The 27,858-nt window shown below is 55.5% G+C and overlaps 1 protein-coding gene across 1 annotated transcript in view; it reads left to right on the top strand.

Moving 5' to 3' along the window:
- The first annotated feature begins 9,530 nt into the window (after positions 1-9,530).
- The window catches only part of CASKIN1 (CASK interacting protein 1), a 155,298-nt gene continuing 136,970 nt past the window's right edge, over positions 9,531-27,858 (top strand). Inside the window, exon 1 of the mRNA XM_065412256.1 lies at positions 9,531-9,624. Within this exon, the coding sequence (XP_065268328.1) occupies positions 9,531-9,624 (94 nt within the window). The remainder of the gene's footprint in view (positions 9,625-27,858) is intronic.

Genomic DNA, 27,858 nt, shown 5'->3' on the forward strand with positions numbered 1-27,858 from the left:
TCCATAAGGGCAGCCTCCTTCACTGGTATTTATCTAGCTTTGAGGTGGAATAAATATTATAATAAATTTCTGATTTGTATTTTAAGGCACATTGTCAGCTAAAAACTCCTGTATTGGGACCAAGCACATTTTGTTATCCATGTTACTAAAACCACCTTAAGAACATAAGAACCGCCAGACTGGGTCAGACTAAAGGTCCAGCTAGCCCAGTATCCTGTCTTCCAACTTTGGCCAATGCCAGGTGCCCCAGAGGGGATGAACAGAACAAGTAATCATCAAATGATCCATCCCCTGTCGCCCATTCCCAGCTTCTGACACCTTGGATTATTAGAAGTGAACGAATATCTAAAATCCAGGTTCCCCCGTCCTGCCATTATTTATTCTGTTAATTGTACATCTTGCTCACCTTCTGCAAAGGGAAACACTGTAAGTCAGTTTCGCTGTTACTTATAGGCCTTTTCAGTTCTGCTTCGTGGCTTTCACGTTCAGCTTCTCGATGCTCAGTGTTTAGCTTTCACCCACTCCAGCGTGATGGCTTTTGTTTAAAATGTTCACGTTTTCTTTGTTAAAATTATGATTAACGTTAGAGTAGTGCCTGAGGGCCCCAGACAGGATCAGGGCCCTCTTGTGCCAGGTGCTGTACAGACAGACAGGCCCAGATTCTCCAAGGGATTTAGGCTCCTACTATCCATTGAGCACGGGAAATCAATGGCCGTTAGAACCCCAAATACCTGGAGGATGGGGGCCCTAGTAAGAGACAGTCCTGCTCTCAAACAGGCTACAGTCTAAATAGATTAATCACACAAAGAAGGGGAGGGGAAACAAGCACAGAGAGGGCATGGGACTTGCCTGAGGTCACTGGCAGAGCCGGCAATATAATCCAGGGCTCCTGAGTCCCACTCTAGTGCTCTGCCCGCTGTCCCACAGTCTCTCCCAGTTAATTGTTAAGACCTTTCTGTTGATGTCAGGGTTTATAAAAGGACAGGCCAAGTTTGATATGACCATGTCCGGAGCAGTGGTTCCCTCGTGGTATCCCCATCCAATGGGTTCTTGAGGAAACGCTTGATTTCCAGCAGCGCCCGGAGGATCTGGGAGCAGACGTGCCATTTCTTCCATTCAGTGCCCCACAAATTATGGGCATGACATAAATGATCTCCCCCCTGTCTCGCTCACTCCAGACTCCCTCTCGGCTTGGCCTGGGTTCGGCCTCAGTACAGTCAGTTTTGGTTTTGTTTAGACCTCCCGGCCCAGGAGGGAGCTGGGAGGGGAGCCACAACCATGCAGGAAGGTTTGGAACACACTTTAAAACAATAACTGGCTCAGTTCAGCGGGGAGAACGGATGCGTGCGGGAGACCAGTTACTGAGCCAAGTTACCCTGGCACAACCCCACTGACTTCAGCTTGGCGAGCAATGGCCTAAAGAGAACAGGGGCTGCTCACTCTGACGAAGCAGCAAGGGCACAGGAGAAAGGAGGGGGTGAAACGGCTGCAAGCCCAATCCTGGTTAAACAGTAGGAAAAACATCCTGAGGGGACTGCTCAGCACTAGTGCAGGGTGGTGTGGGGTGGCTGGTAGCAGAGAGAGCCCGGGGGTGGGGTTGGTTTGGGGCCATGAAATAACTCCACCCATGGGAGCAGGGGAGAGAAGAGGTCCAGCCTGGGTCTTTCCAACCCAATGGAGTGTAGTCTGTACGTTGAATTTAACTCTGCACTCAAGATCTGGCCTCGGTGGGCAGCCAGCCCCCAGTCGGAGTCCCTGACAATCGTGGGATTGTCAGTTCAGAGGCCAGGCTGGCACCAGAACCAGGCAAGTTACCCAGCAGAATCCCTCTGTGTCCACAGCCTGATTCACCCTGGGAAAGAGCATATGAAAGAGACCTGCCCCTTCCTTCCATCCTCCTCGCTCCCTCCCTTTGCCCCAGCCGCAGAGGGCATCACCGGTGGTGCTCTGTGCCCAGCTGGGATTTTTGCAGCACAGAGCCAGGGCTGGCTCCCCTCCGTAATTACTGCTCAGTTGTTTATCTAGCATTAGCTGGGCTGCTGGAGCGTTTGCTCTTGTTGAATAGCTGCTGTGAGGCTGTTTCTCTGCTGTATTTCAGGCGATGCCTGGGGAGCGGGGCGACGGCCAGGCCCTGCACCGGGCAACTCCCAGACCCAGCTGAGCCAGGTTTAGCTCCCATCCCATTACGGAAGCTATGCGAGCCCAAGGAATTGTAGCACCTACCAGCTGAGCCAGGGATGATGGCGCCTAGTGAGCGGAGCTCACTAAGGGTCCTACCAGCTCAGTCAAGGAAGGGGGGTCCCAGGCATCAGCTCACTGGTGCTCCTACCACAGTGGCCAAGGCTGGTGACACAGCTGAACCCAGCCCGGTGTAGCTCCTACCAGACTGGCCTGGGAGAGGTGGCTCCCGCCTGAGACCAGCGCCGCCGGCGGGAGGCTCCGTTTGGCTGATTTGTGCCTCAGGCTGGGGCTGTTTGAACGATTAATTGCAAAGCCCCCAGACGGTGAGAGAGGGACAGCAGCTGCCCCGGCTTCCTGCCCCCGCCTTAGCAGTTCACAACTTGTGGGTGAATCGTGTCTCGACTGGGGGGTTATTCGTTGAGTCGTCAAGTGAGGTGGTTGGTCTCCACCCTGATTGGCTGACTGGGACATTAGGAGGCTAACGATCAGCAACTCACGCACAAGGCACTTCTTGGCACCAATCGTCACTTATCTGCAAACCTCGGCTTCACAAGTGTTTTCCCAAAGAGCTGGCGCTCGCCCATGTACTCATGATGGGAGCCGGAACTCCACAAACTGGAGCGACACGCTCCGTGCTTTTCCTCACCCCTGTACCAGCAGCTCAGTCGTGTCAGCATGGGGTCAGCTCTGCGATTCCCCACTCGGCTCTTGCAGGGCAGGAGACACAGCAAGGCTAGCTGGAGTGTGTGTGGGAATTCCTCTAATCAGATGAGTCCATGACCGGAGAGGCACCAAGCTGCCTTCCTTGTTCCACACCAAGCTCTCCCCATCATCGGCCTCCATCCCCGCCCCCCCTTTACTTCCCCTCCACGCTGGCACTGTGATCCGTCCGTGGGGCTAATGCCGCATAGCAGGGACGACAGGCAACATATGGACCCAGCCGAGTGGTGGTGGCTCTGCTACGCCGTGGCGAGGCGTGATGCTGGCCGTTCCCTTCAGCTCAATGGGTGGCACCAGGGCCCCATGAATCTCTGCAGTTCTGTTGTGATGAGGCACCTCAAGACAATCCCATGGCTCCTGGGCCAGCGCCGGGACCTGCACAGGATTGGGGCACGGAGGAGTCTTTTATACGTCTAGGAGAAGCCAATTGCAATGTTGATCAAAGGAGAGGCCCTGGTAAGGCACCGGCAGGGTACTGCCGAAGGGCTAGTCAAGGAATGGGCTTAGATGCAGGCAGGTCAGAGACTTGGGCTGGGAACGACACTCCTCAGAGACAGCCCGGGTTTGAGGGGGAGGCTGGAAGCTCCTGGGAACAGTGCTGGTGATGGAGGAGAGCTGGGTTTAGAGATGCTCAAGGTGGAGGCATCTGCTGAGGACGGCGCCGGGTGCCTGGCAGGTGAATTGGTGCCTGTGTAGCCCATTGGTCACTGCGTGCTCTGTGCCCCACCCTGTGCCCGACCCACAGCGGGGGTGAGTGTGTCCCGGCTCAAGCTGGACCACCTGGGCCTGCCGCTCAAACTGTAGAGAGGTGTTTTTTCAGTGGAGGTCCTGGTTCAGTCCCACGTCGGCCGAGCTGGTGCTATCAGCGTTGCACAGACCTCAGTTCACCCTCCTTGCACGGGTAGAGCCCCCAGTAAATCCTGTCCCCGTCCCCCCCCCGGGCTAGGGGCGGAGTGGGAGGGCAGGGTCCAGCCTTGTTAACATTGCTGCATGCAGAGTTACGGCCCTTATGAAAGGCCAGACAGCGGAGTGATTATGGGTAGAGTGAGGGAGGCCTGGGGCATAGCCTGATAGGTCAGCATAGGAATGGAGGCGGCCGAGTCCCAGAGAGCTTAGGCTCAGATAAGGGAGAGCTCGAGGACTGGCTAGAGAAGTGGCCTGAGCTGAGCCAGTTGGTCATAGCGGGACCATCTGGCGTGGGGAGACCTAGCCAGTCCCACTGCAAAATGGAGAGGACATCAGGACAGACCCTCTGTGCATGTTATGGGTGTCTCTCCTGTGCCCATCACTGCTGAATCTAGGCCCCTAGCAGGGATGGAGCTAAACTAGACACAAGGGGCCTGAGAGGAGATGCTCAGGGTGAAGGAAGGATTTGTTACAACCTACAAGCTGCCAGTGATTCCCTATGACAAGGTGATGGCAGCCAGCACAGAGGACCCCCTGAAACCGATCATTGCTGATGAATTCCACATGGGCCTCACTCTGGGCACACCCTGTCTTGGAACAGGAAGGCAGCTCCTGGGCCTGCAGCGCTAGATGAAGGAGACCAGGGCCGGCTCTAGGCACCAGCAAAACAAGCTGGTGCTTGGGGCGGCACATTTTTAGGGGCAGCACGGCCGGTGCAAGAATGCCGCCCCTAAAAATGTGCCCCGGCCGCCCTAGCTCACCTCCGCTGCTGCTGCCACGGCGCGCGAAACAGCTGATTCGCACGCCGCTGCTCCCCCTCCCTCCCAGGCTTGAGAGCCTGGGAGGGAGGGGGAGAAGCGGCGCCCGCGCCGCGGCCACTCGGAGTCTCCCCCTCCCTCCCAGGCTCTCAAACCTAGGAGGGAGGGGGAGACTCCGAGTGGCCGCGGCGCGGGCGCCGCTTCTCCCCCTCCCTCCCTCCTAGGCTTGAGAGCCTGGGGGGAGGAGGCAGGGCTGGGGATTTGGGGAAGGGGAGGAGTTGAGGTGGGGCCGGGGGTGGGGTAATTAAAAAACAGGGGGGGGTGGCCAAAATTGTTTTTGCTTGGGGCGGCAAAAATCCTAGAGCCGGCCCTGAAGGAGACCCTCAGCAACCAGAGATCCCACAGCCAATGGCATAACGCTACGCTGCTGGATTAAAGGGCAGATTAGAAATTGTTTTCATCCTGGAATCCATGAGTTGCCAAGTGGGGGTGGGGGTGGGGGCGGGGAGGAGGCCCAGAAAGACATGCTCAGCTCCTGGCAAGAGCCACGGTGCACTGGGGGTAGAAGGGCCAGCAGAGAGGGGGAAGCTGTCCTGGAAGGCTGTGCTGTGGAGACAGTACTTGGGATACTGCCCAAAGGCACACAGCCTGGGTAAGGGGCTGGCGTGGAGAAGGGCAGCGGCCAGGGAAGGAGGCTGCAGCACACCCGGGTAGTGTCCAGCTTCCTTGTCCCGCTTACAGAGGTCGTCACTGTTTTAAACTCAGACTCGCACCCGTGCTGCCCCCTCTGTGCGCTCTAGCCGAGGTTATAGGCACTGGGTCTGAACTCAGCCAAACTCCTGCTGTAGCCCGAGGCCATGAACCGCCTGCATTAAATACAGAATCTGTGACAAACAAAGTTCAACCAAACTTCTTTTCCGGACCATCTGCCTTGCAGGGGCCTTGGTTGATGGGGACATTCTCTGGCAATTAGCCCCTTAGCTCACCAGCCCTGGGGGCAAACACCCGAAAGGGTCCCCACCAACCGAGGCTCCTGCAAGGCAGATGGGCCGGAAAAGAAGTTTGGTTGAACTTTGTTTTGTTTCCACCCAGTTTTATGCACGTGAGGCGTTTATGTCACCACCATGTTTACTCGGCTTCACTGGAGCATTAAGGCCTGGTACGTTAGTTAGTCACCTTGAACAATAGGTTTCTCAGCATCTTGTTAGCCCATTATAGACTCAGACATTCCTGGCAGCGTTTTCTCATCTCCACACTTTTAATGTCTGACCCATTTAAAAAAATAAAATAACATAAAGGCAGGCGGACTGATGTCCCTGGCCATCGTGGCTACGAAAGTGGAAAGTTAGAAAATAATCAGGACTTTATTTAAAGAAACTGAAACCTGCTCACTTCTTCCACATTATTAGCTGCCAAAGCCTGATGTGTTGTGCCTGCCAAGGCCAAAGGAGGAGAGGGGAAGAGGAGACCGGACAGGGCACTTCAGAGCCCTGGCTTTGACAGGGAAATATCTGAGCAAGTGTGGGGCTTGGGAAAGGGAGCCAGGGGCTAACCCCTAGCGCAAATGCCCCACAGCATTCCATCCCTGTCCCCCCTGCTCTGCCCATCCCCCTCCATCCTGACCTGCAGCCCCCTGCCTGCCCCCACAGCATTCCATCCCTGTGCCCCCAGCTCTGCCCATCCCCCTCCATCCTGACCTGCAGCCCCCTGCCTGCCCCCACAGCATTCCATCCCTGTGCCCCCAGCTCTGCCCATCCCCCTCCATCCTGACCTGCAGCCCCCTGCCTGCCCCCACAGCATTCCATCCCTGTGCCCCCAGCTCTGCCCATCCCCCTCCATCCTGACCTGCAGCCCCCTGCCTGCCCCATAGCATTCCACCCCTGTGCTCCCCAGCTCTGCCCATACCCCTCCATCCTGACCTGCAGCCCCCTGCCTGCCCCCACAGCATTCCATCCCTGTGCCCCCAGCTCTGCCCATCCCCCTCCATCCTGACCTGCAGCCCCCTGCCTGCCCCCACAGCATTCCATCCCTGTGCCCCCAGCTCTGCCCATCCCCCTCCATCCTGACCTGCAGCCCCCTGCCTGCCCATAGCATTCCACCCCTGTGCTCCCCAGCTCTGCCCATACCCCTCCATCCTGACCTGCAGCCCCCTGCCTGCCCCCACAGCATTCCATCCCTGTGCCCCCCAGCTCTGCCCATACCCCTCCATCCTGACCTGCAGCCCCCTGCCTGCCCCACAGCATTCCATCCCTGTGCCCCCCAGCTCTGCCCATACCCCTCCATCCTGACCTGCAGCCCCCTGCCTGCCCCACAGCATTCCATCCCTGTGCCCCCCAGCTCTGCCCATCCCCCTCCATCCTGACCTGCAGCCCCCTGCCTGCCCCACAGCATTCCATCCCTGTGCCCCCAGCTCTGCCCATCCCCCTCCATCCTGACCTGCAGCCCCCTGCCTGCCCCACAGCATTCCATCCCTGTGCCCCCCAGCTCTGCCCATCCCCCTCCATCCTGACCTGCAGCCCCCTGCCTGCCCCCACAGCATTCCATCCCTGTGCCCCCAGCTCTGCCCATGCCCCTCCATCCTGACCTGCAGCCCCCTGCCTGCCCCACAGCATTCCATCCCTGTGCCCCCAGCTCTGCCCATACCCCTCCATCCTGACCTGCAGCCCCCTGCCTGCCCCACAGCATTCCATCCCTGTGCCCCCCAGCTCTGCCCATCCCCCTCCATCCTGACCTGCAGCCCCCTGCCTGCCCCCACAGCATTCCATCCCTGTGCCCCCCAGCTCTGCCCATACCCCTCCATCCTGACCTGCAGCCCCCTGCCTGCCCCACAGCATTCCATCCCTGTGCCCCCAGCTCTGCCCATGCCCCTCCATCCTGACCTGCAGCCCCCTGCCTGACCCCACAGCATTCCATCCCTGTGCCCCCAGCTCTGCCCATACCCCTCCATCCTGACCTGCAGCCCCCTGCCTGCCCCCACAGCATTCCATCCCTGTGCCCCCAGCTCTGCCCATAGCATTCCACCCCTGTGCTCCCCACACACAGAGATCTGCTGATGCCCCTCAATCCTCAATAAAAACTCAACACTCAGTACAGACCATGGGGAGGAAGGGCTACCGGAGAAGAATCTTGTTACTGGGGAGCAGAGCTTTTCCAGTACCTGTAGTGCTCTATCCCCACGCCACTCCCGTTTTTGCTGCTAATCCAGACACAACTGCGTCGCAGCCTGTGCTGATTTGCTCATGTGGACAAATGAAGCCCCCAATAAACACCAGAGAAAAAGAGGAGTTGTTTAAGTCACAGGCCAGTGTTGGCACAAGCACAAATGGCTATAAATTGGCCATCAACAAGTTTACGCTTGAACTTAGGCGAAGGTTTCTGACCATCAGAGGAGTGAAGTTCTGGAACACCGTCCAAGGGGAGCAGTGGGGGCAAAAGATCTAACTGGCTTCAAGACTGAGCTTGATAAGTTTATGGAGGGGACGGTGTGATGGGACTGCCTACAATGGCATGGGGCCCATCCGCGACTGCTATTAGCAAATATCCCCAACAGTTGGAGAAGGGGCACTAGATGGGGAGGGCTCTGAGTTACTACAGACAATTCTTTCCCAGGTGTCTGACTGGTGGGTCTCACCTACATGCTCAGGGTGGAACTGGTTGCCCTATCTGGGATGGAGAAGGAATTTCCCCCCAGGTCAGATTGGCAGAGACCCTGGCGGGTTTTCACCTTCTTCTGCAGCATGGGGCATGGGTCACTTGCTGGTTTGAACTAGTGTAAATGGTGGATTCTCTGTAACTTGAAGTCTTTAAACCATGATTTGAGGATGTCAGTAACTCAGCCGGAGGTCAGGGGTCTATTACAGGAGTGGGCGGGTGAGGTTCTGTGGCCTGCCATGGGCAGGAGGTCAGACCAGATGATCACGACGGTCCCTTCTGGCCTTAAAGTCTCTGAGTTTATCCCTGCAGGAGGCCCCCGGCACCTGTGTTTCCATGGGCAGCAGAGCCAGGAGGAGTCAAGGTTGTTCTGTAGCGTCTTCCCCAGGCTCAGCCTGACACATCCTAGGTGAGGAGGCTCTTGCCCGGCAGCCAGAGGGCACCCTCCGGCAGGCAGCCGGACCCTGCTCCTTGAGTAGCAGTAGCAGCAGTGCTGGGGCCCCCTCGGGGGCCCAGCCAAGGACCGGGGCTGCCGGAACCTATAAGGACCAGCCAGTCCCTGCCCCCCAATGTATCCACACCCGGTTCCCTCGGCTCACCCTAGTCAATAACCCCTCCCCCCACACGACAGACCCGCCCCTGTCACCAGCCCTTAGCCAGCCGCGGGGATTCAGGTGCCCTGCCGGGGATCGGTCCGTGTCCGTCAGTCCTGTCCGTGCGCCCCAGGGCTGCCCGGGGACTCGCCCGCGGACGCGCCCCGGGTCTGGGCCGGGCGAGCTCTGCCCTGCCCGGGGGCTGGTCCCGGTCCCGGTCCCGGCCTCCCCGCCCCCTGCCCGGCGCGCCGGGGAGGGGGGAGCCGAGCAGCCCCTGCACCGGGGCTTCCCAGGCGGCCGCCGCGGCTGCCCGGCTTGGCGGGGAGGAGCCTTCCGGAGGCACCGGGGAGCCAGTGAGCGTCGCGCTTGCGGCGGCGGCGGCCAGCCCCAGCCCCAGCCCCAGCCATGGAGGAGCCGGCGCGGCGCAGGGGGGCAGCAGCCCTGCAAAGGCGGCGGCGCCGCTAGCGGGGAGCAGCCGCCCCCCAGCCCCTCCTGCCCGGGCTGCGGCCCGGCGCCCCCCCGGGCTCCTGCAGCGGATGCATCGCGGGCGCCGGCCCCCGTGCGCCCCCCGGCTCCCCCCTCGCCGCGCTCGGGCTCTGCGGCTCCAGGGCGTGTGAGCCGCCGCGGCCCCTCCCGGAGCAGGCTCGGGGCCCCGCGCCCCGGCCGGAGGATGCTCGGCCTCTGAGGGCGGCCCGCTGCCCGCCGCGCCCGGCCGCTCGCCATGGGCAAGGACCAGGAGCTGATGCAGGCGGTGAAGGCGGAGGACGTGGGCACGGTGCAGAAGCTGCTGCAGCGGCCCAAGCCGGGCAAAGCCAGTGAGTAGCCTCGGGGTGGTGGGGGACCGCCGGGGTGCGGAGGGCTCCTGGGGGATTGGGCTGGAGGGCTGTGCACCCTCCCGAGGAGCCTAGTGCTGGGGGGGGGGGAGAACCCCCCTCCCCGATCTGGCTGGTGAGGAGCAGCCCCTGGGCTCGGCTGGCCCCTGGAGTCTATAAAGGCTCGTTGGGATTTGTCCCTCAATGTGCAGTGGGAGGGGGAGCCCGCGGGTTTCCGTGCCCTGCTCCTTCCTGCCTGGGTGCCCAGCTGAGCTTGCAAGCCGGAGCTGTCAGGCTGTGTGTGTGTGTGTGTGTGTGTGTGTGTGTGCAGGGAGGGGAAAGCAGGCGCTCAGCTCTCCATCCTGCTGGGATGGGGGGTGTGTGTGTGTGGTGCTCCTTGCAACAGTGATTAAATCCCAGAGGCGCCCTCTCGCTCCGCTGCTGGATGTTTGCTGGGGTCACTCCGTTGCCAGTGCAGCAGCGTGGCTCTGGGTTGGATACACCCCGGCCTTTCCCCGAGCCACTCGCCTGCCTTCCACACCCAGAGTGGCAGGATCCTTTATCTGATTGCAATTGGCAGCTGGGCTGGGGGCTACTGCCCTGCAGGGCCCTCTCATCTGAGAAACCCAGCCCCGAGTGGCCCTGCAGCTGGGTTTTGCCCAAACATGGACACGGGCATTCCTAAGAGCCTGGGAGCGGTGCTTAGAATGGGAGCCAAGTGAACAGGATACGCACCGTGGAAAATAATTCAGTGCTACTCGCCCAGTCACCCCCCTCCCCATCTATCCTCTGCCTCGTGTACACACACCCATCGGCACGTCAGGCTCGCATCCAGCGGGGGGGAATGCGATGGAGCAGGAGACGAGGGTGTTTCTTTCATGCTTTAAACCCCCAAGCAAGACCCCAGGTTCAAGCTGTAGCCCAGCCCAGTCCAGTCCAGCAGAGCAATGGGGCGGCTCTAATGTTTCAGGCCATGATGGTATCGGTAATGTAACAGCCTTGGTTTAGTGTTGGAGCTGAATTAATGGAGGGCAGGGAGAGTTTGAAGTGAAAAGGGGAAAAATGAACCTTGAGCCTTTCGGCAAAGGAACAGCTCTTCGGGATGGGGCTGATGGCAATAGGCTCCAGGCCGAGCAGGGCCCAGTGTTCAGGGAACCACTGAATTTGGGTTAATGTTCATGCAAGTGAGGGATGCAGCACTGCTTGGAGCCAGGCGGGTGCTGTGTGGCCGTCGCCCTGCATCAGTCTTGACCACAACAACCTGTTCTAGTCCGTGGCGCAGAGCTCTGGCAATGCACCTCAGGCCCGAGCTGCAACCCCGCCGATGTCTTCTTAATCCTGACATCCCCATCCCTTGCTATAGCTTTGCCAGTCCTGACTTGCTGCTCCAGTCCTGGCCCCCAGCTCTGCCAAGGCACCTCAATCCTGACCTGCGGTTTGCCCTGTCTAATCCAATCCGGCCCCTCGCAAGCAGCAGCTATTTATACTATAGCTCTGTGGTGCAAACACCCCCAGGGAGTTAAGCTGAGCTCCCCATCCCCCCATTTGACTTGTGACCAAAGAAAACCCTCTTTTGATTGTTTCCCAAGATGGAGCTGCAGGTGGGTGGAGAGTCAGGAATGTTGGGTGCCTTTCCAAGTTGGATACCTGGGGCCAGGTTTTCAGAGGTGCAGATTCTCTGTTGCTCCCATGGTTTTCAGCGCGAGCTCCGTGCAGGTGAAAACCAGGCCCCTGGTGCACGCTGAATGAGCATGTCCTTATTTTATGAGGAACAAGGCCTCTCTAGTGGAATGGGGCGAGCATCAGGTTTGCATTCGGCTTTAACTCCCTGAACCGGCAGGTTCAAATCCCAAGAGGTTCAGCTTGGAACTTCACTCTCAGCAGCTAACTATGTGTGGGTCTTTCAGAAGCCTGAAATGATTACCCCCCCACCCCCCAGGTTCTGTCTGGTCTTCAGGGCATTTCAGTTCCTGAAGTCATGGTTTGCCCCAGTCCCTTGGCCGAAACGCTCCCTTCCCCACGGTTTTGCTGTGTGCTGGTTGGCTGTGGTACACAAATGACTGCATTTCGGGGGCGTTGCCTGTTTGCATTTGTGAAGCACATTGGGGATCCTTTGGGATGAAAGGTGCTGTAGAAACGTCTCCTAGTGTTAGCAGTAGTGAATCTGATGTCTGAGCCATAATGAACACTGCTTGGCAAATGCTTTGAACCCTGAAAATGCTTAGAAAGCATGTCGTACAGTGATAGACTCAAAGAGCTCAATGCATTTCATTTAAAAAAAGAGAAGGTGAAGGGGTGGCTTGATCACAGTCTGTAAGTACCTACATTGGGAACAAATATTTAATACTGGGCTCTTCAGTCTAGCAGAGGAAAGTATAACACACTCCAATGGCTGGAAGTTGAAGCTAGACAGATTCAGACTGGAAATAACGCGTACGTTTTGTGAATTCTCCATCACTGACCATTTTTAAATCAAGAGTGGATGATTTTCTAAGAGCTCTGCCCTAGGAATTATTGTGGGGACATTCTCTGGCCTATCCTATACAGGAGGTCAGACTGGAGGATCACAGTGGTCCTGTCTGGCCTTGGAATCCAGAATCTAAACGGGGGCTTGTCACCAGTCTCCACTGAACGGGACATGCCCTGGTGCCTATCAGCGTTGGGGGTGGAGTCACGTGGCAGGGTGCGGTTCTGCCGGTCAGGGGATGCCCAATTTGCTTGGCTGGGCAGACTAAGCCATTGAACAGATAGAATCCATTCCGAACTTCACACGGTCATACGTTTGATGAACGCTTGACACACTTTGAACTTGCGCTGAGGTGGCAACCCATAGGTCAAACGGCTTTTGATTAGATTAAGCGATGGAATAAATGACTTTATGGAGCCTGGACTGTGGAGGAGAATTTGGCCCTGGTGCATGTTACACTATGAACCTCTGCAGCTCGTTCTGTATTCACCACCATGTACAGTGCAGCTATTTCTTCCCTGAACTAAACTAGCTACCATGAATCTCCATATAGGTGTAGTTATGAAGTACTCAACCCTTATTGGTTCCTTCTCTGCTTCTTAATGGCAGAGAGCAGTTATCTTCTGTAACGGCACTCCTGGCTGTGCCTTGTTTATAAAGTGCACAGAGTAACTCTCCTTGGTTTGGTGGTTCTTTTTAATGCATGTGTAGCCTAAAGATAACACCTGTTTAAACAAGAAAATGTGTTCATACTGCTCCCTGAATCCATCTCCTCTGGGGTTGTTAACTGGATCACCGAACTGACTGGAGCTGTTACTCAGTAAGAGGGGGTTGCTGGGATTCCTCTTTGGTGTCATTAAACGTGTCCCCCAGGTGCTTTTTTGGACATATTACTCAACTCATTCCCTAGCAGGGGCGAGGGCCCGGGCGTGTTAACTTGGGTCCTGAAGGGTTAAATAGACACTCTCAGGTCCATCTTGGTGCCCAAATTTAGACGGGTTGTTACAAAATCCAAGGCCAGCAGGAATTTTTCTGGGATTGTTTGAAGTTCCAGTGGAGAGCGCGTTGTTCACGAATCGACCCTCCTGATGTAGTGTGTGCAATCCAGACATTGCAGAATTGATTGGAAACAAGAGTGAAACTCACCACCCTGGTTTTGTTGCCCCGCCTGGGAGAACTGCAGGAAGTAAATAAATGAGACACAGAATGAAAAGTACATTTGATTTTTTTAAAAACAATTTTGTTGTGATCATCTGTGAGGTGGCGAGGGAGGTGGAAGAGGCAATCATGTGTTTTTCAATATGCTTTCTCGCCTGAAAGGGTCTCTTGAAGTAGGAGCTGCCAAGACATGTGCCTGTGTTTGTTTACTATACTGTATAAACTCACAGGATCTTGAAATTGTTCTGCCAAAATCTCAGCCTGAAGGGACGCTCTGATTTGTGGCGTAATGGTAAGAGTGAAATAGTTTTGACCGAGCCAGTAGCAGAGACGGGCATTTGTTCTTGTTTGGTTGCAGATGGTACCCTCCTGCGCTGTGGGGGAAGGTTTGACTTCACAGCGCTCTTTGATGGGGGCTAGGGGGTCTCAACAGAAGGAGACTGTAACAAATGTGAGACGTTACAGCAGTGTCTCATGTCAAATACTCTACAGCTCCCGTCACTCTAGGGGTCAAGCAAGATGGATCTGTTCCTATGGCAGTGTTTAATTTGGTTCACTCTTCGACTTGCACAAACTCTGTGTAGACTGCATAGAGCCCCCAGCATATGCTGTTATCTCCTAAAGTCTTTGCCCTTCTCTCTGTGCTGCTCTCCGTGTAGTTGATTGTGGCGAGCGGTCACCCACAGATGCGCTGGAGCAGGAATAGCTTTTCCATTATGGGATCTCCTGATTTTTAGCACTGCAGATTGCTGGTGCAGCAGGCTGGCTCGGCAGAGCAAACCATGCTGGAAATCGAGGCTCGAGACGCTTTTCAGGGAAACACATACGCAGATTGCAGATTTACTGTAAGCCACTAACATGCAGCTAGTATTCAGCAGAGCCGGAGTGCAGGAAATTGATTCCCATTTCAGATGCCGAGATTTCGTGTGCTTTGCACAAGCAACAGGCAGAGAGGGACAGAGCCTAAAGCCCCTGATAATGAAAGCTGGGTGTGAGGACTGAGCCAGTGCTGGGACATGTATGATTGTTCCTGTTTCACATCTCGTTAGCAGCATTGAGACAGGGTGAGTTGGCTCTGCCATGCAACTGGCAAACAGGGAGCTAACTCCTGCCTCAGGTCTGGGGTGGAAGATACCAGGGTAAGGAGGCATTGCTCCTCCTTGAGGCATCAGGAAGCCCTGTTAAACACATGGGGAAATGAGTGCAGGGAGCAGCTAAGCCAAGAGGCAGAGCCTCATGCCAGGTTACAAGGTGCTATTGTGGTAGCACTTAGGGACACAGACCATGACCCCATTGTGGTAGGTGCTGTACAAACACAGAACAAAAAAGACAGTCTCTCCCCATTGTACTCAGGTTCTTCTATTGCGCACATCACTGTGGTATCATAGAACCATAGGGCTAGAAGGGACCGCAAGAGTCATCTAGTCTAACCCCCTGCTAAGATGCAGGATTTGTTGGGTCTAAACCATCCAGGACAGATGCTATCCAGCCTCCTTTGGAAAACCTCCAGTGAAGGCGCTTCCACGACCTCCCGAGGCGTCTGCTCCATAGGCCGACTGTTCTTACGGTTAGGGAGTTTTTCCTGAGATTTAATCTAAATCTGCTGTGCTGTAGTTTGAACCCAACGCCTCTCGTCTTGCCCTCCGTGGCAAGAGAGAACAACTTTTCTCCATCCTTTTTATGGCAGCCTTTCAAGTATCGGAAGACCGCTCTCATATCCCCCCTTAATCTCCTCTTTTCCAAACTAAACATACCCTGGCTGTGACACCAAAAGAACCTTGGCATTTTCTGCTTGTGTAAAGCCCTGTGGGTTTTGTAAGAAATCTGTTTAACTCCCAGCCCTGACAGTCAGTGCCTGGGAGCAGAGCCCCCTCCGAGTAATATTCTTGCTGTCAGACCATGCTGGCTGACTCTGCCCCTTTAATTGTCTTAAAGCTGCTAGCAATCTCTTTAAAGCTTCCCCAAGCAGCTTAAGCGAGATATCACTAACGGGAGCAGCCCAGGCGGTGTCAGGGGCAAGTGAGATGGGCATTATTCTTATTATCGTTGGTGCTTCAAATGTAGGCCCCATGTTGGCATTTCGGCAGTCCACCCACTCAGCCCCCGCGGAGAGCTATAAGCTGATAGGCAAGCGACCAGGCGAGTAAGGCCTTATGCTTCTGCAAGCGATGGCATCTGGCAGAGAGCTGGTCAGGGTAAGAGCTGATGGGACGTCTGAGGGGGAATTCATCACGCGGCCTGGGCATGCTGGAGTCGGGCGAAAGCTTTGCTGCTGGTCATGCCAAACAAGATTTGTCATACAAACAAATCCCAATAGGTGGGAACTCCCTTTTCTTCCTGCCCGCTCCTCTCCCGAGAGTGGCTTACTAGTTGTGCCTAGTTTTCATAGAGCGGAGCAAGGTATGGCTGCTGCATCAGGATGGAGCGGTGCATTGTGGGTTATGTAGTCTCCGCAGGCCGCACTTGTGTGCTAAAGAATTCCTCTGCTTGTGTCCTCGTGCTCTGGCCACCTGTGGCTGCTGCTGCTAACGTTGTTGTCGCCCGTTCAGTAGCCACTCTGACGTGTATGTGACTTTAAACTACATCCTGGGGGAGGGAGGGCACCACACACGTGCAGTCATGATTGCCACGGAAAGCAGAGCGCAGAGTTATCCGTCTGCGTGGGCGCTCGCCGGGTGAATTTGTATCTTGTAAGCTGGAGACAGCATTTCTTAACTGCTCTGGTTAAAGGCATTTCATCCACCAAACTGAATAATTCATGAAGGCTTATAAATATACAAATTTTCATCCAGCCCTCCCCTTCCCTATGGGACCCAGATCGCTGATAAATATGGCACTTACATCCTGCTAGACTGCACTTCCCCAGCAGAACCTGTAGTAGGGAGGGGAAGTGACGGATGCTCCCCTTGCAGGGAGATGAAAGCAAATGCTGCTGGTGGATATGGGAGGGAAATAGGCAATGGAATAGCAAAATAGCAATTCTGCCTGTGCCCGGGGTGCTTTTTTACTGTGCTTTGTATGGCCTGGTTCTTTGCTGTTACTTTTCTTTTACCTGCACCTTTCCCATTGCAACAGTGATTTCTCTTCTGGAACCTAAACGCTTCTGCTGGGCCACGCGTGAGACAGCAGGAGAGACCTTCTCTTGGGAATCGGACCTATCCTTGCAGTCCTCCAGCTGGAAATGGGCATCTCGACAGGTCTGAGGACTAGGAATGGCAGGGGATATGTAGCTTTCCACCTCCTGCGACGCTGGCTCCGATCTGGACCAGGGCGAGAGGGGCAGAAAGTTACTCCCCCTCTGATGGCTGTTTGGCCCTATGTGAAATGAGTTACTGGGTCTCAGTCCAGGTGTGGCAGGTGTCCACTTGAGAGGAACCACCCATGCAGTTGGCACTGATTATTGGTGGGCTCTGGGGAGCAAGAAGCAGTTCACGCCATTAGCAGGAGTCCTTCCAGGGGAGAGTAAAGCCACCTTGGGCCCGATCCAAGGTCAGTGGGAGTCTCTCTGCTGGCAGGGGGCAGTGTGTAGAGAAGGGAGCCTGCCGCAGTACCAGCTGTGCTTTTCCTGCTCCGTGCATGGAGACGTTCCGTCCGTTTAAAACGAAACTCTGCAGAGGACGAGCCCCTAGTTTGCTCCAGAGCCTTTGAGTATCTCAGGGATGCAAATAGAAAGTTCCCATGCAGTGAGAGGGGCTCAGTGCACGTACCTGACCAGGTGGCACCGGCATGGAAGACCATCCTTGTGCCAGTTCATAAAAGCCCCTTCCTCTTAGCTGGGGGCACTTGTACGTCCTCAAACCTCCTAGCAGCAGCACCTCCTCCAGGCCAGTCCTGCAGGGGGGATAGGCCTTGCACTGCAGCTCCCTTCCAAACTGAGGCAGATTCCAGAACGCGGGTCCCTCCACTGTGAACTCCCTGTCCCTGGCTTGCTCAGGATTCGGTCCATGGACTGCATTTTGCCTGTTGTGATGCACCACAGGGAGAGAGGGGGAGTGTTGCTAGCCAGGGCCCAAGTCATCCAGGGCTCTCTAGCCCAGCCCAGCCCACCCCTTGTATTGCAGGTGGGGTACCAGTCTCTGTCTGTCTACACAGCAGTCGGGAGGGGTGGTTGCAGCATGTGTAGGCAGAGCCGCTAGCTTTGCTCAAGCTGGCTTGGGGTACCTATAGCAGTGAAGCTGCGGCAGTGTGGGTGACTGCATCAGGTAGTGGCCCGAGCACGTACCCAGGGTCCAGGGTGGGCTTGTATTCAGGTGTCCCGGGCCACCACCTATGCTGCTGGGGCTTCACTGCTAGTTTTAGCGAGCTGGCTAGGTCGGCGCTAGCTTGGGTGTGTGCACACGTCTTGCAATCACACCCTCGCAGTGCTGCGCAGACATGCCCTCGGTGCTCACAGAGACCGTCCTGGGTGCTGATCGGAGAGCAGTGCCGACGAGGTGCTCCCAAGGGACCCCAGCAGCCCTCCGCCAGGTGGCCACCCCCAGCGTTCATCTCATCAAATCCCCTCCTGCGGGCAAGCACGCACAGCTGGCGTTTCCATGGCAATGCCCAGCTGTGTGTTGGAGTGAGGGTCCGCCCCCTCACTGATTCTTTCTCTTCCTGTATTTTTTTAAATGCGCCCAAATCCTCCTCTGCTAAAAACTCAGCCCTCCAGTTTCTCAGTCAGAGAGTGTCCTGTATTTTTGAAGAGACCATGCCGGTCACCTGGTAGATATCCATGCCCCTGACTATGCATTTAATCAGGTCCGCAGGCCACTTCTGCAAACAGCCAATTCGTGGATTGCTGATCCTATGTGCAGCTGGTACTTACCCAGCCCAAGACATGTGGCTTCCCACCAGACCTCAGGAGTTCTGAAGGCTGGAGGTAAATTATATGCCAGTTCATGTTTTCCATAAGCCACTTGTGTGCTCAGCGAGGGGTCTTTGCAGTGGAGCAATGCTTGTATTGCAGCCCCAGGGTAACTGGAGACACACACACATGCTTTCTCTTCCGTCTGTTGATCTCAGTGGTAAGACCCGCCCCCACCAGTAGCATCTTTCTGATGGCAGAATGGGGGTTTCCAGCTCTCTTGTGCAAATGTCAGGAGATAGCGACAGTCTTGGCACCGAGGCTTGTGCCTGGATCTTGACTTGTCTAGCTCCCTGCAGGATGCCTCTCACCCATCTCTGCAGGCCAGAGTCGGGGTAAGCCTTTGCTCGTCTTCTGATGACTCATGTCAACAGGTTGCTGAGGATTCACTCTCCCGGGTTGACTTCCCGTTCAGTGTTGGACTGAGCCCTTCAGGCAGCCTGGAGCACAGGTGCATTCATTATTTGTGTGGGGATAGCACCAAGGAGCCCCAGGCATGGGCCAGGTCCCCGATGTGCTAGGGGCTGTACAACCCCAGAACCAAGAGACAGCCCCTGCCACAGGGAATTTAGCCTGGAGAAGAGTGGTGGGAGGGAGCCTGTCACTGGGTGCCCCCATCGCTCCCCAGCGTGCCGCACTGCCCAGCCTGTTCGTTGGTCTCTTAGTCACAGACGCGCAGCAGGTTGTTGCCCTGTCACCATGTGGGTGTTTTGTTCTTCATTTCCCAGCTATGTCAGAGTGCGCTGCAGGCTTAGAGCCGTCCTCAGCCCCGGCTCACCCTCCGAGCTCGCCCCGTTCCTCCCACTTACTGAGCCACTTCCTCATTACCCCAGAAACTGCCACCCCAGGGTCAGGAATCCCCAACAGAGACTGGGTTTGGCTTCAGCTAAGCCTACGCGTCTCCCAGTGCTGCAGCGACCGCAGCACTACCGATCCAGAACCCCATCGCTCGGGTTAGTCAACGCGAAGCTGGCCAAAGCCCTGGAGACCACAGCCGTAGGGACCAGTCCTGCACTGGTCCCTGGGAGACGGGGCGAGATCCCCTGATAGGGCCGTGTGGCTTGCAACATGTGACCGTTACCCGAGCACCTTGCGGTTATCCACCCAATGCCTCAGTAAATAATCCGCTGGTAGGGTCTCTAACTGGAAGGGAGGGGTGCACAGCGGGAGCTGTGATGGGGGAAGCAGCCTGGGGGCCTGTGCATGAGATCAGCATCACCACGTGATCCCCTATTCCACAGCCCCCTCTGGACTGGCCCCCTCTCAGTAAAGCAGTCCAGGGCCGGCTCAGTGTCCCGCATCCGCGGGGACTCGAAGGTCGTTTGACTTGGCGGTTGGAGCCGCGCACGGAACTTGAGTGAGCGAGAGAGGGCGGGGGTGGCGTTGTGCCACGGGAGGAAACGTAAATAGTGTAGTAGGTGCGAGCTAATGTTATTCCAAAGGAGGCTGCCAAGCGTGAGCTGCCTGCGCTGTGAACATGCGTCCTCGCTCTGTTTCCACTGGGTCCCAGCCTAAGGAAAACCAGCCCCATCCCTTCCCCTCACTGCCCACCCCAACCCTTCGCAATCTTTGGGGCTAATTTCCCATGTGCAGAGAGCCCCTCTTCTGTTTTTACAGGGAAGATTTGATAACTTAGCTTTGTTATCTGGATAATGTCGTCTTCGTAAGGGGTTTAATAAATCAGATTTAAAAAAATCCCTTCGTGAATTAACATGGGTTGCCATGGTGACCCGGGGCCCGGTTTAGTGTGCAGAGTGAAATACTTTCGTTCAGCGACGCTTCTGGGGCACGGCGAGCGCAAGGCGTAACTCCCCGGCGTCCGGAATGAATGAGATTGGCTGAAAGGTACGCGAACGGAGACCCGAAGCTTGGCAGCAAGTTGTTTGTTCTCCCCTCTAAATCAACGGATCGGATAATTGCAGTGACATAAACACTCCTCACTTCTGCTCCCTGTCTTTGCACCTCAGCATCAGGGGGAAAGAGAGAGGAGTTATGCTGCCCTGGCCAAGGGCTGTGTGTGTGAGGGATGTAGGCCACCCAGGAAGTGCCAGCTCGGGTTATTTTGCATGTCCGATGATGTGTAGCGAGGGTGTTGCTGCTGTTGTCTCTTTGCACCCCCTCTGTATCCAGTTCCCAGAAGTCCTCGGCCCTTAGCCATTGCGAGGAACACAACATTCTACCTGGCTCTGCCCAAACAAGGAAAAGGGAAGAAGGGGTCAATGGAAAACTCCACGTACTGGTGTCTGTGGGAAGCAAACAAACTGACTTCCCAGAACGGCCTGGCCAGTTGGCCCTGCTGGCTGGTTGCCCGATTTGAAAACCCAACGCCACTTCCAATGGTCACGGGCTTTTGGCTGGCGCTCAGCACATCCCGACTGCTTCAGGAGGAAGGCGTCTCCGCAGGGAGCACCGATATTCGAAGGGGTTGTACTTGATTTCTGGCGGCCCAGAGCTGCTGTTTCATGAACCAACTGGCTCCAGAGCTGTGCTTTGTGTCAGGAGCCAAGGGCAGGTCAAGCCAACGTCTCTTTCCAAGACACTTTCATGTGTGTGTTATTCTTGTGAGGAAGCCTGTGCTCCTGACTGCTGAGAGCAGCCGTGCTGTTGTGTGCGTGTCCAGGGAAGGTGCGTGTCTGCCCCACGTGAACTGTGCAGGGCCTCAGGACTTGAGTGCGTGCTGGGGGTGGCTGGCACCTGTAGCGTGTGTTTGCTCTGTTTATGCTGCGTGGTTCCCCCAGCTGACTCTGCACTGGCTGCTCCAGGGGGCTCATTGCGAGTGAGTTAACGCTGCATCTCTGGTCTGCATCCTCCAAGCAGACGGACTGACGCCCAGTGCTGGCTTGGGCCCTGGCCCCGAGGGCCGGGGGAGAGGCGGTGAGGCCTCGGAGTGAACCTTCAGTGCCCTGGCATCTGCTCTGCGGCCACAGGGCTTTGGGGTGGGGATGGACGGGGTTTCCACAGAAATCCGCCTGGTGGGCTGTGGGGATCATGCTGTAAATGGGCGAGGGGGAGCAAAAGGAGGGTCTCGGAGCAGGGCCCCTAAACACTGTGCAGGCTTCCAGGATCAGGAGAAAACGGGCTCCTAGCATGTCCTGCTCCAATGGGAATGACTTTCAGTCCCCACTCCTGCGGGCCAGGTTCAAACCTCTCTGAGGGCCTGGAGGGTAAAGACCCCGTGTCCCATTCCCCACCCCCTGAGACAGCCAGTCCCTGCCCTGGGGCCAGATCCGAGCCAGTGCCCCATAGAGGGGAAAGGGCCTGGGTCCCATCCCCCCCCTCCAAAGAGCCAGACACCCCTTGGATTAGATATTTGCTAGATCTCGCCTCATCTCTTCCCCCTCTCTTGGCTCACGGGCTTGGCCTGACTCTGTTTCCCAGTCGGGCCTTTGAAGGTGAGGGCCCAGGCCGCTGTGCAGGGAAGCTCCTGCCTCGTCCAGGGACGGCTCCATTTCCACAGCACCATCTGTGCTTTGATGCTGGGTCACGCCCTGCTCTTGACCTGAGCGAGTCTCACTGCTAGTGGGGTGATCCCCGAGCACAGCATCCCAGGATTATCCAGGCAGCCCCAGCCAGGCCTGTCCCTGCTGCGGAGAGACGCCGGCCTTGTTCTAGGCGTAAATCTCCTCTGGTGTCGGGCTGCAGCCTGGTGACTTTAACATGCCGCAGCCTTGCTCCCCTGAGTCCGTCTGCTCTGCTGCGCTGCTCGGTGCACGGCTGTACCGGCCTGCCGCTCAGGGCTGGGGAATGATAAACCACCAGGGCTGTAGGCCGGAGCGGTGGGGAAACCTTGTGTGGTTGGAAGGGGCCATGGAGGGATCTCAGCCGCCTGCTGGGCGGCCTGCAAAGTCACCTGTTCTCCTGACGCTGTCCTCTCTCGGAGACATAGAGTGCGAGGAGCATTGGTGGGGTTCTCCGGTGCTCCTCCCTCCCCCAGGGCAGGGTGGTCCTCTGAATTACTCTGGGGTTTCCACTGCCACTGCCCATACGGAGCCGGTTCTCCAGGTGGATGGACTGAAGGGCCGGGAAGTTTTTTCCAATATTCAGACTAATCACACCCTATTCTGCGCCCTTACACCCTCCACGATTCCTCTCCCTCCTCGGCGCTTGCTGTTTTCCCTTCCTTTGGCCCAGCTCCTAAGGTGATGACGGTCTGAGTCACCATTGTTTGGTGTAAAAACTGGTGTATCCGGGAGGAGAATTGGGCCCAAAATCTTTCCTCTTAGTCCGAGCCACCCCCGCCCCCCCAAACCCAACCAGCCCCCGGTTATTCAGGCAGACGCAATGTGTGGAGTGTCAGGATTTCATCGTGGTTCGCACCGCTGTCTGAGGAGCTCAAAGCCCTTTGTTGACAATGAATGAGTCAATCTGAGTCAATGGTGTAACACTGTTGCAAAAAGCAAACATCATTCTGGGATGTATTAGCAGGAGAGTTGTAAGCAAGACACGAGAAGTAATTCTTCCGCTCTACTCCGCGCTGATATGGCCTCAACTGGAGTATTGTGTCCAGTTCTGGGCGCCACATTTCAGGAAAGATGTGGACAAATTGGAGAAAGTCCAGAGAAGAGCAACAAAAACGATTAGTGGGCTAGAAACATGAGCTATGAGGGAAGATTGAAAAAATTGGGTTTGTTTAGTCTGGAGAAGAGAAGACTGAAGGGAGACATGATAACAGTTTTCAAGTACATAAAAGGTTGTTATTAAAAGGAGGGAGAAAAATTATTCTCTTTAACCTCTGAGGATAGGACAAGAAGCAATGGGCTTAAATTGCAGCAAGGGAGGTTTATGTTGGACATTAGGAAAAACTTCCTAACTGTCAGGCTGGTTAAGCACTGGAATAAATTGCCTAGGGAGGTTGTGGAATCTCCGTCATTGGAGATTTTTAAGAGCAGGTTGGATAAACACCTGTCAGGGATGGTCTAGATAATACTTAGTCCTGCCATGAGTGCAGGGGACTGGACTAGATGACCTCTCAAGGTCCCTTCCAGTCCTACGATTCTATGATCCACCCCTGTCGTCCAGTCCCAGCTTCTAGCCGCTGGAGATTTAGGAACACCCAGAGCACAGGGTTGCATTCTTGACCCTCTTGGCTAATAGCCATTGATGGCCCCATCCTCCATGAATGTATCTAATTTTGGCCTTCACAACATCCCCTGGCAATGAGTTCCCCAGTTGATTGTACGTTGTGTGAAGAAATACTTCCTTATGTTTGTTTTAAACCCGCTGCCTATTAATTTCATGAGGTGATCCCTAGTTCTTGTGTTATGTGAAGGGGTAAATAACACTTCCTGATTCATTTTCTCCACACCAGTCATGATTTTATAGACCTCTATCATATCCCCCCTTTAGTCATCTCTTTCCTAAGATGAACAGTCTCAGTCTTTTTAATCTCTCTTCAGATGGAAGCTGTTCCATCCCCCTAATCATTTTGTTGCCCTTCTCTGTATCTTTTCCAATTCTAATATATCTTTTTTTGAGATGGGATGACCACATCTGCACGCAGTATTCAAGGTGTTGGCATACCATGGATTTATATAGTGGCATTATGATATTTTCTGTTTTATTATCCCTATCTCTATCCCTTTCCTAATGGTTCCTAACATGTTCAGTTTTTTGACTGCTACTGCACATTGAGTGGATGTTTTCAGAGAACTCTCCACAATAACTCCAAGATCTCTTTCTTGAGTGGTAGCAACTAATTTAGACCCCATCACTTTGTATGTTGGGATCATGTTTTCCCATGGGCATTACTTTGCATTTATCAACATTGAATTTCATCTGCCATTTTGTTGCCCAGTCGCCCAGTTTTGTGAGATCCTTTTGTAGCTCTTTGCAGTCTCCCTGGGACTTAACTTTCTTGAGTAATTTTTGTACTGCCTGCAAATTTTGCTACCTCACTGTTCACCCCTTTTCCCAGATCATTTGGGAATATGCTGAACAGCACAGGTCCCAGTACAGATCCTTGGGGGACCCCGCTATGTACCTCTCTCCATTGTGAAAACTTGGAATGATGGGGAATCCTCCATGCTCATTGGTCGGTGGCAAGCACTTGTACGTGACAAGGAAAGATAGACTAACTCTGCCCTGGTCTACACAGCTTGGGCTTCTGCAGTGGAGGTTAATGGGAAATGTGGCCTCAAAAGGAGCTTGGAGCCAGGATTCCTGGGTTCTTTTGTGGCTCTGTGGCTGACTTGCGTGACCTTGGACCAGGTCCCTGCCATAGCGTTCTCCGAGCAGGCCCCTTCCTCCACGTAGAGCATTCAGAGAGAGCATCTTCCTTGGAGGAAGGCTGTGTTTTGAAATATGTCGTGTTCTGTCTCTCTGGTGAGAGCTTCTCTCCTTTGTGGCTGGCAGTTAATTCTAGGTTTCTTGCCTGCATTTGATCGCGTTAATAATCTCCTCTGATAACAGTATTTAATAAAACCAGGCTAATGTGGCGTAGTTAGGAAATGTCAGATGTCTTACAGTTCAATTTTCATGCAGTAGAAGGCAGGGCACCAGCAAATCCAGCCGTGGCGTGGTACACACAGAGCATGCTGGGGTGAGAGGGTGGGGAAACCACTAGGGACCGTCCCAGGGTATCGTTCCTACAGGTAAACTTTCCGGGGCGGGGGCCGTTTCTCTTACTTGCCCTGTAAAGCTGCTACACTCTGCAGGTGCTGGAAACGTAACTAACGTTAATGAGATAAAGCGCCTCTCTTAACTGCCGTGGGCACCCAGCAATAGGAGACCTCAAAGCACCCGCAGCAGATCTAATCTAAAAGGACATTAATGAGGCTCCTCAGCCCACCCTAGAGAGAGAAAACCAACCCTCCTGTCTCAGTCACAGGGATTCCAGACTTTGCTCCAGCACAGTACGGCTGACCGGGAAGGCGCAGCACCAACGCGCAGGCCCAAGGTGGGCTCCCGCTCCCATAGTGCCGAGGCTAGTGCCTGTCTGCAGGGTTGGCAATAAAAAACATCTGACCCATGAGAGGAACTAAGCGATGCATGAATGTTCTCGGCATGGCGCTGCTGGGGAGCCATCACAGAACAGGGAGGTACCAGCCTAGCTCTAGGGACCTGATTCAAAATGTACAGAGGGGTCTTTCCAGGGGGATCAATTTCTATTTGAAAACCCTGCATCCACTCCTGGGCATTTCCGTGCTAGAAAGCCGTCACGCCAACAAGCCGCCGGGAATTTGGAGAAGAGCGACAAAAGTGAGGAATGAGCTAGTGGGATTGACTCCTGCGGAGAGATTCGTAGATGCTCACATGGGTGGGGTCCCTTTGGCTTTATAATCTGTGATAGTTCAGTGTCTCTAGCCTGGCCAGTTAACGGCAGGTGGGTTACAAAGATGCCGTCCCTCCCCTGGCAGGTGCTGTGTGATGACTGCAAACAACACTGAAAACCGGTAGAGATGCAGAACGGGGCTTCTAGCTGTGATTGGCTGTCTGCTTCTTAATCCGCTTCTAAGGGCTGGCGGGATGAAGGGTGTAAACACGAGTGGGGGAGGGATGAAACTGAACAGAGTGAAATTGAGGAAATGTCTCCAGCAGTGCGATCTCTGAGTACAGGTGTGGCCGTGTGCTGTCTGGAGCAGTCCTGCCCTGCCAGTGGACCGGCTCAGTAGATAACCCAGCCACTCATTTCCATCTCTCCCGCCTGCGAGTGCGGCGGGCTGGCTGCGTCCGGGCTGCATGCTGTTTGTCAGAAGGATGCTGCTCAGCTCGCTGCCGTACTTAATGATGTGTCAACGTTTCCCTTATAAACCTCTTTGTGGGGTTTATAACCTGACTGTGAAGTCTTGTTCCAAGATGGAGCTTGGCAGGCTGGGAACACTCCCGCGTGCCAAGTTCCATTCTGGCCGGGAATTATTACTCAGCCTGGGGTGACATGTATTTATTTTACGGTTTTTGCTTCTCTATTTGGCCGTTCTGAAGTTGTAAACACGAACCCTCTGCTCCCCTCCAGTAGCTTTCCCCGCCCCAGCCAGTGCTGGGAATCGGAATGTGGGCAAGGGCTGGCTAGTCTTTCCCGATCCATCCGCACGAGCGCTTTGCCGTGAGTCTAGTGTGGGTGAAAGCGCTCGAGTGCCAGCCCTCGACACTGAAGCCCTTTAGTTATCCCCAGAGCCAAGGATGGGCCAGGAGCAAAGCCCAGGGTCTGAGCAAAACTGACCTTTGGGGGATTCCCAATCCAGCCGCTTGCAAGCTCTGTAACAAGCTGAACTAAAGAACTGGATCTTGCAAAATCTAGGTTCAAATGTTGCAGCTGGTCCCCATCTCTCCACCACACGGGTGCAGCAAGGGCTGCCTCCCGTGCTGCCCTTGCCAGGGCTTCTGTGTTAGGGGCAGCAAGTTCAGTCTCCATGGGCCTTCAGAGCTCGGCCTCTTTGCTGAGATTGCCAATGAGGGGTCCTGCTAGCTAGGAACTTGCATGACTCCCATCACACAACCTGAGCATCTCCTGGTGGCGTCTGTGATGGCCACTGAGAAGAGGATTGAGACTTCCCAGCTTGTTGCATGTAGGTCTAGCAAAGTGCTGGCTTTGTTCCGTCACTGCTGGGGCTGGACCAGCAGCCTGCAAGTGATGGGCTCTGCTTGGCGTTACTGACTATCTGAACTGACACTGTCCATGTGCATTTTAAAAATGAAATACACCTAGTTTCGATTAGCTTTCTCAAAGCATGTTTCCTAATACACCTCTACCTTGATACAACGCTGTCCTCGGGAGCCAAAAAATCTTACCGCGTTATAGGTGAAACCGCGTTATATTGAACTTGCTTTGATCCGCTGGAGTGCGCAGCCCCACCCCCCCGGAGCACTGCTTTACTGCGTTCTATCCGAATTCATATATGGGGAGGGGGGGCTGCCCGCAGCAGGTAACCCGGGGGGGCGCACAGGGGAACCGCTCCCCACCCCAGCTCACCTCCGCTCCGCCTCCCTGGGCCTGAGCGCGAAGCCGCCGCTTGCTTCTCTGCCCTCCCAGGCTTCCCGCGTGAACACCTGATTCACGGGAAGCCAGGGGGGAGGGGCGGAGAAGCAGAGCGGGGCAGTGCGGTCAGGGGAGGAGGCGAAGCGGAGGTGAGCTGGGGCTGGGGGCGGGGCGGGGAGCTGCCGGTGGGTGCTCTGCACCCACCAAATTTTCCCTGTGGGTGCTCCAGCCCCGGAGCCCCCAGGGAGTCGGCACCTAAGGTGCCACTTTTGGAGAATGTGCTCAGGGGGAGCGGCCGCTCCCCCTGCTCCCCCCCAGCTACGCTACTGGCTGAGTCCACTGTTATTCCTGTTGGCCCGGGAAACCTGGGTTGTCTCCAAGTCCCTCTGAGCAGCCCTAGGTGATCTTTAAATGGCATTTGGAAGCCGGCAGGAGGGCGCACAGATTGCTGACGAGAGGCCAGAGTGCTTCCCGGTAACACTGCACCAGTGCTGGGTGTGTGCCTGGATCCTGAGGTTTCACTTGAGCTGGTACCCTTCTGGCCCAGAGGAGACCCTGCCTCTAACCGAGCCTAGGCGTGTTAGCACGGGGACTGTGCGTTCCGTGATCAGCCCGATCCTGCCAGGCAGATCGGAGTGATGGGCTGGGGCTGTCTTCGGGAATTGGGCAGCTTTCGAAGTGTCTGTGCTGATGCAGACCTGGTAGGTGAGCAGCAGGTGTTTGGAAAGCTGCTCAGGCAAACGTGTAATAAGCCAGAGTGACTTTGGGGAATAAAATTAGCCTGAATTGATATTAACCCGGAGCAACTCCAGTTTCTACCCTAAAGACGCCTCAGGTGTACAAAGGCTCCTG

Source organism: Emys orbicularis, chromosome 10 (assembly GCF_028017835.1).
Source record: "Emys orbicularis isolate rEmyOrb1 chromosome 10, rEmyOrb1.hap1, whole genome shotgun sequence".
Classification (NCBI taxonomy): domain Eukaryota; kingdom Metazoa; phylum Chordata; order Testudines; family Emydidae; genus Emys; species Emys orbicularis.